This window comes from Vespa velutina, chromosome 2 (assembly GCF_912470025.1).
Source record: "Vespa velutina chromosome 2, iVesVel2.1, whole genome shotgun sequence".
Lineage (NCBI taxonomy): Eukaryota > Metazoa > Arthropoda > Insecta > Hymenoptera > Vespidae > Vespa > Vespa velutina.
Genome location: NC_062189.1, coordinates 5,406,221 through 5,419,212, shown reverse-complemented (window position 1 = coordinate 5,419,212; position 12,992 = coordinate 5,406,221). Strand labels below are relative to the sequence as shown.

At 32.0% G+C, this 12,992-nt stretch overlaps 3 protein-coding genes across 9 annotated transcripts in view; 1 reads left to right on the top strand and 2 right to left on the bottom strand.

Annotated features, from left to right (window-relative positions):
• LOC124946567 (protein furry) overlaps positions 1 to 7,224 on the bottom strand; it is a 28,350-nt gene extending 21,126 nt beyond the window's left edge. For 2 of the 7 annotated variants that reach the window (XM_047487386.1, XM_047487391.1), the window contains exons 1-14: positions 6,159 to 7,142; positions 4,001 to 4,088; positions 3,868 to 3,909; positions 3,355 to 3,531; positions 3,101 to 3,285; positions 2,745 to 2,944; positions 2,471 to 2,680; positions 2,182 to 2,389; positions 1,974 to 2,111; positions 1,635 to 1,869; positions 1,161 to 1,564; positions 506 to 1,087; positions 309 to 444; positions 43 to 213 (exon numbers count right to left, since the gene is read on the bottom strand). In XM_047487386.1, the coding sequence (XP_047343342.1) occupies positions 43 to 213; positions 309 to 444; positions 506 to 1,087; positions 1,161 to 1,564; positions 1,635 to 1,869; positions 1,974 to 2,111; positions 2,182 to 2,389; positions 2,471 to 2,680; positions 2,745 to 2,944; positions 3,101 to 3,285; positions 3,355 to 3,531; positions 3,868 to 3,909; positions 4,001 to 4,043 (2,731 nt within the window). In that variant the 5' untranslated portion in view covers positions 4,044 to 4,088; positions 6,159 to 7,142. Of the gene's footprint in view, positions 1 to 42; positions 214 to 308; positions 445 to 505; positions 1,088 to 1,160; positions 1,565 to 1,634; positions 1,870 to 1,973; positions 2,112 to 2,181; positions 2,390 to 2,470; positions 2,681 to 2,744; positions 2,945 to 3,100; positions 3,286 to 3,354; positions 3,532 to 3,867; positions 3,910 to 4,000; positions 4,089 to 4,144; positions 4,329 to 4,569; positions 4,823 to 6,158 lie in introns of those variants that run through there. The other 5 variants (XM_047487392.1, XM_047487390.1, XM_047487389.1 and 2 more) reach the window with 5 other exon arrangements.
• Positions 7,225 to 8,223: 999 nt separating this feature from the next.
• Positions 8,224 to 11,481, top strand: LOC124946573 (ADP,ATP carrier protein 2). Its single transcript, XM_047487411.1, has 4 exons — positions 8,224 to 8,538; positions 9,745 to 10,006; positions 10,113 to 10,347; positions 10,435 to 11,481. The coding sequence occupies exons 1-4, from the start codon at positions 8,376 to 8,378 to the stop codon at positions 10,675 to 10,677; spliced, it is 903 nt and encodes a 300-aa protein (XP_047343367.1). The 5' UTR covers positions 8,224 to 8,375; the 3' UTR covers positions 10,678 to 11,481.
• Positions 11,482 to 11,704: 223 nt separating this feature from the next.
• Positions 11,705 to 12,903, bottom strand: LOC124946574 (vesicle transport protein GOT1B). Its single transcript, XM_047487412.1, has 4 exons — positions 12,556 to 12,903; positions 12,322 to 12,413; positions 12,075 to 12,253; positions 11,705 to 11,995 (listed from the first exon to the last, which is right to left on the bottom strand). The coding sequence occupies exons 1-4, from the start codon at positions 12,578 to 12,580 to the stop codon at positions 11,869 to 11,871; spliced, it is 423 nt and encodes a 140-aa protein (XP_047343368.1). The 5' UTR covers positions 12,581 to 12,903; the 3' UTR covers positions 11,705 to 11,868.
• Positions 12,904 to 12,992: the final 89 nt, after the last annotated feature.

The window sequence follows — 12,992 nt, the reverse complement described above, 5'->3', positions numbered from 1 at the left end:
ATATTAAATAAAATTCTAATAAAATTCTAATCGGTCAAGTACCTGCTGTCCAAACACAACTACTTCTATCAGCTATCCATTGAAGATCAATATTAAATGTAGAAGCAGCAGCTGCTTTTTCTGCTGGTGGTAACATATGATAACATTTTTCTAAAACAGTTGGACAACAAGCGTCTATCACATCGATAACAGGTTGATCGTCATCGGGAGTTCCTACAATTGGAAAAATCTTATTTTTTCTCATTCATTTATCCACCATATATATATATATACATATCATAGCAGACAAACGATTATTTCATTCTCACCCAATAATTTTAATAAGAATTTTAATTCACGAAGTATATGTACAGCCAATCGTCGAGGATAAAGTCGACAATTGCACAGCATTACCAATGCAAATCCTTCAACCAGATGAAAGACGCACGATATTGGTTCTACTTTCTATAAATAAATAATATTAATAAAATTGCATTTATTTCTGAATTAATATATTAATACGTACTTGTCCGGATTCACTTCTTTTTATAGTTGTATCTACATTCGGCCGTATATTCGATCTTGTATTGTCCATTGTTTGCTCTTTCAATCTTATATTAGGACTAATAAGTGCATTCTTCCAGCTTGTAAGAAGTTGTAATAACATTCTCAAACCATTATCAACAAGTTGAGGAAAAGTATCTTGAACGTCTCTGGCAAGAAATTGTGTAAACCCTAGAACAACATCTTGTCTCCAGTCAGGAAAATCCAATGCTAGAGTCTGTAAGCTTTGATATGCTAATCCGCGAAGTTCTTCATCCATGTGTACAGTTAAACGTGATAATAAGTCAACTAGCTCTGCTCCAGTCATTCCATCAGGTATTAAACGAGGCACTGCAGCAACGCACGTACGAAAAAGATCTATTCTAGGCTTACGTTCACCGGTAATCATTTCATCTGGTTCTTTATTCATATTTTGGGTACTTGTCATCATCAATGGACGACCATAATGAACATCTAAAGCACGTAAAATATCAACAAACACTCTACGTACATGTGGAAAATACGAGGACATTCCGATACTCCTAGCTGTATCTTCTGTTAACATCTGAAATTTACAAACAAACACAAATTGTATAAAACATCATAATAACAATAGATTACTCCCTTTTTTTATTTACCTTGTTTAGAAAAGTTTTTTTTACACGAACTGTATTTCCGCTGGGTAATACACCCATAGTTCTTGGCATAGGTGGTTCACCTTCTTTTTGTTGAAGACTATCTGCCACTACTAAAAACGCTCGTAATCCAATACTCATTCTTTCGGGCGTTAAAATAATTTTTACCGGTCTACCCACAGATAATAAATCAAATACTATCTCTCTCATTGCAAAATCAAGTCTTTCTTGTGCAATGAATTGAATAATCTTTACAAATATATTCAAAGGTGTATCCCTAGGTACTACTGCCTTGGATCCTTTGGGAAACAAAGAGTTCACTATACTTTGTAATCGACTTTGTGTGGCTGAATTACTTTCACATTTAACACGTATCATATATACCCAAAGTAATCGATATAAAGCCTCTGAAATATATCATTATTTATTAATAGATAATACATGTAAAAGTTCTATTGCATAAATGATATCGCATACCTAATGCAACCCTGCACATTTTAGGATCTCTATTCTTCAATTGAGAAAGACACATGGCCAAAAAATAATGCCAGTTTTGTAAAAAGAATGTTTTTTGACTAACGCATAACAAACATGTTACAAGAGGAAATAATGCCAATCTATGCTTAGATTTAGTACACATATCTAATGTTGTAGAATATAACATTTCAACAAAATTTTTCAAACAAGGTACATTGACTTCATTTTTCACAGCCTACAATACGGAAAATTTCATTATTTGTCAATAATTATAGTATTATAGTAGTAGTATTGGATATTTAATAAACAGTATTAGAGTTTGTTATGTCTTTAACTTACAGCAGCAACTGGTACCAATATTTCAACAAATAAACCAGCTAAAGCATGTTTTACATCTTTATCTTTCACTTCTAAAAAGTACTGTGCACATTCTTGCATAAATTGAAAAGATGCTTCAAATTCTTCTATTGGTACCATCTGAAAATATTCATACGTTTATTTAAATATTATAAAAATTATATATACATATCATATACAAGATAATTACCTTAACTCTAAAAAATTTCATTCCCATTAACAAAGAAATAATACTTTGTGTAGTATGAGGTCCAGGTTCTTTAGCACGTAGTTCTTTTAATTCTACCATAAAACGTTTCCTGACAGACATAAATCGCGACTGTGCTAGAACTCCTATTACTTCTGCATAGAGATCGGCAATAATATGTATATTTGCAGCATTGGGTTCATTTTGTATACTAGATAATTAATATTATTAAGAAATTGTTTCTACAAATAAAAAATTATAAATATAAAATATTTTATAGCATTATATTCACCCTTCTCTATATTTAAAATGTTTAAAAGCAATATTCTCAATATATGTTACTAAATCTTCATGACCCGGATGAAATGGCAATTGTCGCAATACTTCAATTAACATCAAACAAAATATAAATTCAACAGCAAGATCTCTGCGTTCTTGAAGTAAATCTGCTTCACTTCTTTCTACTGTTTCTACACTTCCTGATACAATCGTATACATAATACTGCGAAATAATACATATTCTTAATCTTATATTCAGACAAAAATGCAATTAAATAAGAAAGTACCTTTTGCCCTTTTGATCTTCTTTTCCAGCAGCAGGTTTCTTTTGATCACTACCTTTGTCAACTAACTGTCTTTCATACCAATTAAATAATGCACGTAAAATAGAAGGTAAACAATGCTCTGCAACTGATCCAAATGCCGATAAAAGCTGGTCAAATTGTGGGTCCTCTCCTCTTTGTAATATTTTTGAAAGTGCTTTTTCCTAAAATGTTATTATCGTTAATAACACACACACACACACACACACACACACACACACACATATATATATATACATATATATATATATACGGCGAAAAAATACAATCACTTATAAAAAATAACACTAATAAAAACTAATAACAAAAATAACACATACATGTTCTGTCATCACAGCTTCCATTTTCTTCTCTGCTTGTGCAGTGAATTTAGCAAACGAAGTGCGCATTACAAATTCTCCAGGGCTTAAATCCATATCTCCAATTTGTTGGGGCCTTACTGTTTCTTTTTGAGCACCCCAGGGTAGTATAACTGTTATTGCACTTACTCTACTAGAACTGGACTCTAAAAAGTAATTAAAAATTATTTTTATAATAATGTAAAACAATATAAATATCAACATGGAAGACTTACCATTGCCAGAGGCTGAGGTACTAGCAGTATGAATACTAACTGCATCACTACTTTCTCCTTGCGTTGCCCCATGAACTGTAAGTAGTTCCTGACCAGTTTCAGGATTAGTTTGGGATATTGATTCAGATGTACCTTCATGTAATCCCTCACTATGTACAATTCTAGAGTCCGAAACTTCTAAGAAAAATATAAAATTTAAATATTGGTAACTTTTTTATATTCACTTTTAAATCTAACTATTGAAATTTTTTATGTATATTAAAATATCAATATTTAAAGTTATCATAGGTTATGTTTGATTATACACATTCTATTATCAGAAGAAGAATGTCTTTGATTCTAACAACCAACAATTCAATATAATAGAAAAAGAGATGAAGCCCCATTCTGTAACGTAACAGATGCCTACAATGAACACTAACTTAATTATATCAAGCTTGGAACATGACTTCACATAAATATAGTTTAAGAAAAAACTTGTACGTATAAAGTACTGATAAAATTGAAACCTACCAGTGTGTGGATCATTTGTTGTACTGGATTGCGTATCCCCTCCTATAAGTGTGATATTTTCTGATATGAGTTTAATGTATTATATACATAGTGATATAATAGAAGTGTTGTATTCATAGTAAATTCAATTTACCTTCTATCATGTTGTCTATATTTTTTTCACTTTCAGGTAACATTTATACAGTATATTGCTATATCATGACTACACTGCATTTTAACAACTGAAACAATTAATAATCTATATATGTTGCTTATACATTTCAATTCATATACATACATCTTATTTAAGTTGCAATTGTCATTATTTAATTTTTAGATACAAGATATTTGAAAAACTATGGAATAAAATGCGTAACTTTTTCCAATAATTACAATATCGATAAAGATAAATTCAAACTCTTATTCACAATGTTAAAAATCGTAAAACTTCTCATATATTATTCGTTCATGTATTACTTTCATTACTGTGTCATACATGACAACCATATACACATATATACACACATATTTGTATATATATATATATATATATACACACATATATATATATATATATATATATATATATATATATATATATATATATATATATATATATATATATATATTAAGTACTATCCTATAAATATATATATTTCAACACATTTTTACTGATCAAATAAAATGTATTCGCAAATGCATCAACAATTCATCATTACTTACAAAAACAAGTGGTACTTATCTATGAAAGTAACAATGTAAGAATAAGGTTAAGTTATGTTTTGATAGAAACGTCAAATATTAGATAATTACATCCAATAATTATAATTTAGTACTTTGCTAACGAGTCGTCCAATAGTCACCAACTACAGTATAAACATAGTTAGAACTAGTCGGCATCTTTGGCGTTTGTGTCGCCGGAAGTTGAAAAATTATTAAAAATTTCTAGTTCTATAATTCTTTTTTATATATAAACAATAAAAAAATGGACCTTTAAAGATTTTCTGTTCCGTTATAACATATTATAATAGAAACAGAAAAACTCATATAATACTTTTAACTTTTTATTGCTCATAGATACTGTCATATTTTTTAATTATTGATCTGGAATCATTATCCTCTTTTTTCTATTGTTTTAGAATTAGATCAATAATAGTAAAATAAATATATTTTAAGTTTAACCGTCGGTAATGCAGAACTTCTATCAACTATTTTTACATAATCTATTTTAGTTAGTTTATTATCGGCGCCACCTACGACTATTATGATTCTTAAATCTCATTGCTTCACTTCTATTCTTATGGTTAATGATATTTATGATAATTACAATATCAATTGATCAAGATTGTTAATAATTATTAAATCATTCATTCGTTCCTTTTCCTTGATCTTATTATTAAAGCTTCATGATATAAATTCTTACTCACTCTTTACGACGAATGAAGTAGTTTCGGCATTAAAATGCTTTACGTCATACTTTCTAATCATCAATATTAAATATCTTATCAAACATTTGTAATATATAGATCACTAATGTTATATATATATATATATATATATATATATATATATATATAATATGTGTATATACATAACATATATGTATGCAAATATATCTTTATTCAAAGTTCAATAAGAACAAAATTTCATATATATAATTAAATGAAATAAAATGAATGGATAAACATTGGTACGACCATTAAGGTTATCATATTTATCAATCGTTATTTCGTAATTATTTTTGTTCGAGTTCACATAAAACAACCGTCCAATTTAAGTGCATTGACCATGGTTGAATCATGTACGACGAGTGCAGTTATGTGAGATACTGTCTATGCTTGTAATATCAAGGTTGTCATTCAATCCAATCTATAACACTGGAGACTGTTGTCGAGTTGTAATGCTACGTTAGCAATATATATTATTCTTGATTGCGTCTTCAAAAGAATAAAAAAATACCTTTGACTTTCAATGTTAAATAACATGTTAAAAATAATCTCGTAATTTCGATAACATCGTTTATCATATCGTATCGATTCAACGTGCATACATACGTGCATACATACATGCATATACCAACTTTAACGTTAGAATAAAGATTATGTAATATGCATCGTTTCCTATATTTACAAGTTTATTAATTTCTCCTTTATACAGATAAACCCTATTAAAAAATAATTTAAATATATGAACACTTTAGAAAAATGATTATTTTTCAAGAATAACAAATCATGAAAATAATTAACGAACTTAACCTCAATATCCTTTCTTAAATTACTTATAATAACAATAAAATATTTTTTGTGACTAACCTAACGCTGACAAGAATATGATGTTAACACTCGTAGATTATTATTTGGACTTATTATTGTGACAGTTTATACATAATATAACAAGCTAGCCAAATGCGTAGGCAAGGTCGCTTAAATCTTACTGAGCAGCATCAATGACATAACGCGTTCCACCTAAAATCATCGATTAGTATATACTATTAAATATTCATGCATGATATTAAATCATTATATTAGATCGAGATAGTTTCTATATTAACAAATTTCTTTTTTTCCTTTCATCTTTTTCCAAACTTTTATATATGCGATTCAAAAGAAGAAAAATAAATTAGATTTCAAGGAAACATCGTATCTTTGACGATTTAAAAAAAAACTATAGTAAACAGAAATAAATTAAGGGATACGTATGAATGATTTGTATCGTCTCGTATGTCTATAAAATAATAATAATAATAATAATAATATTTCTAATTAAGAACATACGTATTTTGGTAAAATACATAGATAAAAGCATTAAAACAGACATAGATAAAGGCATAGATAAAAACAATATTTTAAAAATAAAGACGCAAATGAAGATGGTAAGATAATGTTGGAATCAAAATAAGTTGTACAATCGACTACTACTACTACTTCGTACGAAGATGCCTTGAACGTCAGGATAACGTAGACGTCGAAAGGACGCATTTAGCAATGTTCTATTCTCTGCAAGGTCCACCACAACGAAAATCTACGAATCTCTGAGAGATGTATAAATACACCTTTTGCTCGACGTTACTCCATTGAACTCTGGCGCTGTGCTTCGGCACACACTGGCCCTAAGCCAGAGTTACGCAAGTCGTGCCCTGTTGACCTCTTTGTGTGTGAAAAGATTAACCTTGCGTCTCATTCTTGAAAACATGAAATCACCAAGGGAACATTTCGAGAATGATTGTCATTTTAATTGATCAATCAATACGAACAAATTCTTATCATGCTTATTTAATTGAAAGTTAGGAAAAAAGTTAGGAAGGAAAGGAAGATATAAAAAAAAAAATGGCTGAGAAGGGCGTAGCTAACGGACAAGCACGAGCTATAATATGCGCGTGATCACGTTGCCAATCGATCGATCGGTATGAGAACAGTATGCAACAACGGTCGTTTCCAATTGAGAACATTACTGTAAGTTCGGAGAATCTCGGTCATGCTAGGAACTTGTCCCTGATATAATGTTTCGTCTATAGACGAGATTTTATCTTTTCGTTTCCTGGCCGAGCTCGAGTTATCGAGCACGTGCGAAATAACTATAAATCCATCCATTTTATATGAATTCGTTTATGATTTTATCGTTGGTAAGGATAAACGTTTCATGTAAATAATTCTTTCTTATTTCGAATAATATAAAGAGTAGCGAATAACAAGGTAGAAGAAAGAAGCCTAATATCGACGTCCACGCGGCATTAGTTTGCAATATCTAACATATGATTGGTTGTCACGTGATAGAAAAATACGCGGGTAATTCAAATGTTCGCGTAATATCGAATGATAATACCGCAATATAAGAGATATGCAAAATTTTTATAATTATTAACGTTTGGTGATATTGTATATTACATTTTTGATAAACGATCTCATGTAAGATCGTTTCTTTCAAAATCTATCCTTATCTTTTTATTTTTTAGGAAAGTGTTCGAATCATATATACGAAAGTGGATCTTTCGTAATATTTCCGCCACGAGCGCTCGAGGAGTTTCTTAATAGAAGACGTTCCTTATAGGTTCGTACTAACCGGAAATACCATTTTGTAGGGCGCGTAAATCGGGAAATTTTCAAATTTGTAATCGTTCTCGAATGAAACGATGCTTTTGGTTTTATCCATTAAATGTTCCGACCGTGAAAATGCAGGAGCTTCGTTGTTGAAGCACGTAGTGAAGGTAAGGTCACGGAATTAGGGTAAGAAGAGGAATGATTCGGAAGTACGTTTAGTGTCACGGTCTCTGAGGTTGGCCGAAGGAACGGTCGTGCCAGAGAAGCTTGAACCTGCGCAGAAGACGGCACGTGACCTGCGCGTCTATTCTTAGCAGAGGGTCCGTTCGACGAGAAGAACTCTGCCTCGCTCACTCGTCGTCCGGCGCGCGTCCAATAAACAAGTAGGAGTGAGTTTGTCTCTCCTCGTCTCTCCTTCCCGTTCGTTAACCCGTTTCTATATCTCTCTCGCGATTAAGCGAGTATCCACATCCGACAAAGAAGAAAAAAAAGATGTCTGGTTTAGCGGACCCAGTGGCATTCGCCAAGGATTTCGTGGCTGGCGGCGTGGCCGCTGCTATTTCGAAGACGGCTGTAGCGCCGATCGAACGTGTGAAACTTTTGCTGCAGGTACAGCACATCTCTAAGCAAATTGCCGAAGATCAGCGCTACAAGGGTAAGTTTAATTTTTCTTCGAACGAAATATTTAAATGTCTATTTTCAGGGACCGGTTCGAATCAATTCTTGATTCGATTCGGTCAAAATCTGCTGCTACCTCCTCCTCCCAAGGAGACCTTTGTTACGCCTAAATCAAATCCATTAGTCATTAGCGTTATTTCATATTTCTTAAAAGTTCGTGGTAATCGAGACTTTCCTCGAGACATGGAAAGTCTGTCTAGTTGAATGATATCACGGTATTGGCGAAGGGACGAGATTTATACCGTTATGTAATGGTCATGAACGAGGGGAGGAACAATGTCGGATCAAAGCGCATCGTCGCATGTACCACTCAAGTATTTCCGAAGTTTTGTCCGTTTATATAACACAGAGGAAGGTCGATTTTCGACGTGATTATATAACATTGCATACAGAGAGGTGTTAAATAGTTGAAAAGAACTAAATGTATCCATTTTGATGGATAATAGTGGATCGATATTCCATAAGGACATTTTGCCTGCCAGATGGCACTAAATGAGGCTTCGCTTTTTCACTGGACAATGCGTGCTCCTTGCTTGCCGATCGATGACGATGCGGGCCAACATGGCCGCCTTTCGAATAACGTTCGAATCGTTTTTATTCGTTTAATTCGATTGTCTTGTGGTCGCAATAATGATAGATCGATATTTCAATGATTTTACAGTCCTTTTATGAATGGAATTATTTCCATTGTTAAAAAAAACATTTACGATGTTGGAATTTCGTAACGATTTGACGTCGTGAAAATGTATGATCTTGAAAGGAGACCATGTTGAATAATTTATATAATAAATTTATATATTTTCACATTATGATAACTGACGTTGACCATGAAATGGATATGTAATTATTAAAATTAGAAATGTAATTGTTTTTAAACTATTACTTTTTTCGAATTTTATTGATTTCTTAAAATAATACTATCAAATTATTTTGAAATCTGACGATAAAATAAGTTGGATGATATTACGACGTAATACCAATTAATGCACGTACGAATTGAGGTCCGACAAATTTTTTTTTTTTTTTTTTTTTTTTTTTTTTTTTTTTTTTTTTTTTTTTTTTTTTTCCTCTATTTGTTCCATTATCTTTGGATAAATTTTAAAAATAAGACATGTTAACGTTGCACATACTTGATGTCTATTAAAAGTTCTTTTGTACTGAGAGAAATATTTTTATTTTTAAGGTATGATCGACTGCTTCGTTCGTATTCCAAAAGAGCAAGGATTCTTAAGTTACTGGCGTGGTAACTTTGCGAATGTCATCCGATATTTCCCTACTCAGGCTTTGAACTTCGCGTTTAAAGACAAATACAAGCAGGTTTTCCTTGGTGGTGTCGATAAGAATACTCAATTCTTCCGCTATTTCCTTGGAAATCTCGCATCTGGTGGTGCTGCTGGTGCCACGTCTCTCTGCTTTGTCTATCCGTTGGATTTTGCCAGAACTAGGTAAAGTATATTATATTAGTTACATTTTTTTCTTTTTTTTTTTTTTCACTGATTCTCTGTCTTGAAATTCAGAAAAGCATATTCCATAATATATCATTCTGTATAGGTTGGCTGCTGATGTCGGTAAAGCTGGTGGAGAGCGTGAATTTAGTGGACTTGGTAATTGCTTGAGTAAGATCTTTAAAACTGATGGTCTTACCGGTCTGTACCGTGGTTTTGGAGTATCCGTCCAGGGTATCATTATTTATCGAGCATCTTATTTCGGTTTCTACGACACTGCCCGTGGTATGCTGCCAGATCCTAAAAAAACGCCATTCCTTGTTTCATGGGGTATTGCTCAGGTAGATCAGTGATTTCTCTCTAAAAAAAAAAAAAAAATGAATATGTTTTGTTTCTGTTTGCAATTAACTCGTATGTTTATTTTTTAGGTTGTAACTACCGTTGCCGGTATCGTATCTTATCCCTTCGATACAGTACGTAGGCGTATGATGATGCAGTCTGGACGTGCCAAGTCTGAAATTTTGTACAAGAGTACTCTTCACTGCTGGGCCACCATTTACAAATCGGAAGGTGGTAGTGCCTTCTTCAAGGGTGCATTCTCTAACGTTCTTCGTGGTACTGGTGGTGCCCTCGTACTTGTATTGTACGACGAAATTAAGAACCTTCTTTAAAAAACTGCAACTATATCCTCACCTCATTACCTTCACAATCGCGATCACAACCACCTTCATCGTTATCCTTGTCATCCAATTTAATAGCAATTCCCAGATCGAGAGACAGGTTATTAAGAGCTGTCAATAACTACTTTATATAATTCATTTAGGCTGAAGATAACTGACAGCAGCTCGTGAAATGCATGAAACTCGGCAGAATACGTTATATCGTCGATTAGAAGAGTATTCGCTTAATTTATTGCCGAATTCAGTATTTTATTGCAGCAGCTCACGTTATATGTAATTTTCATATTTCACTTCCATTATAGAAAACAAAACAAGCATACTTGCAAAAAGAATCTTAGAAACATGTTTGGTGTGTAATGCATAAAAACGTTACGTGTATGTGAGAAGCTAATAATATTGGAAAGGTAATCAATCGGTCTATTTGACTTTGACGTAAATATTGAAGGTTATTTGTAGAAAAAAAAAAAAAAAAAAGAAACAGCATGTACAATTGAGCGAGGGGACGCGCGACGAAATAATACTAACGGCGATGGCGGGGCGCGTAGACCTGGGCCGCCCCCCGCCCTTATTCTCGGCCCGTTGTAGATAATTAATTATTCGTAATTAATAAAATATCATTTTAACGGTATCAGCGAGAGTCCACCAAAGTAAGGAGGACATTAATTTAATTTCACACTCCAGTCGACTATGTGTAAGATAATGAGACGCGTTATTCAAAATGTATGTATCTGATCTGTTCATGTTAAGATGCATGCAGGAAAAGCAGCAAATCAATAAAAATGATACAAAATTTAATCTTCGTTTTCTCTTACTTTTGTACTTTTAGTAGAGTAATGCGTTTATTATAATGGATGTATGTATGAAGTTTTTTTTTGTTCTTTTTTTTTTTTTTTCATTGTAACTAAACGAATATTTTGCGTAATAAAGTAATCTATTGAGAAAAATGCACAAATCAATAAAGTAAATAACACTGATCGTATGTTATCTTATCGTTTTAACATTAAAAAAAAAAAGCAAATATAGTACAATTGATCTTATATTTAATACTTAAATAATACAAAAGAGATCAAACCCTTTTATATTTTTGTACAGAGTTTGAAAAAGTCCATAGAAGGAATGACAAGTTGGGGTACAACGTGACAATTATTTTTATATACATGAAATATGAAAATTTTAAGCAGGTCATACCGTTGTTCTGTTCGTATCACCAGCTATCTTATTTAAAATTCGACTAAGACCTGGCATATTCAGTATAGTTCCTAGTATAGGAATCCTTCTTAAAAAGCTTATTGCTACTGGTAGAAATCCACTGTAAAATAAAAACACACGATGAAGATGAAAAAACAACTTATAAAATCAATACACGAATTGTTACACAAAGCAAATACCTGAATAATAGTATAAAGCCATAAGTTTCTATAATCATTCCGACGATAGGCCAACCCATCAGAACGACAAGAACACCTCCTAAAAATGATGCACTGGCTTTGATTTTATGCCATTGAAAAAAGAAACTTAAAGTCCGTCGTGGTCCAATAACGCAAGCCAGACCAGAAATGAAAAGAAGCTGGATAAAGAAATAGCAGTTTAGTGCACTTTAAAATATATATCTACATCTTTATCACAAGTACTTACATTTCCTATTGCGAGTAAACCTTTATCAAAGAATAACAAAATTCCAAGGAATAAAAACGATATTCCAAATCCTGCAAGCCCAACTCCAATTTCTATAAAACAGTTCTTCTGTTATTAAAATGAAACAGCAAACTGCATTATAATCTTGAGTTCATTTTATTTTATTTATTTATTTTTTTTTTTTAATATCAGTACAAAGATGAATAAAGTTTATAAGAACGATAATATACTTACTTTGTGTGTCCGTGATTTCAAACATCGTTGAGAGTTAAATTTGATGGTCTTCTTTTGTAAATTATTGCCAGTAACAGATTTTTAGTAATATTTTGTTACGTTGAGTCTTGTATGAAATCTAACCTATATCCACGTCATTGCTTATGATGTAGCATACTATTAGATGAGTCCAATAAATGTGGTTCCATCAGCTCGTAAAATCTCTAACTCTAATACTGTATTTGTACACAAGTAAATTCATGGATAGATATTTACTTATTTTCCTAATAAATATGTCTATACCTGAAAACGAGTTTCCAACGCATTCGCGAACTACAAAATTTCCAAGTCATTTAATTCACGATTTTACCGCCATTGCTTTATTTCTGCGTGCGCATTGATGCGCGGTAAATTTAAATCATGTCAATACCATCTTATTTTTGTTTTTATATATTTTA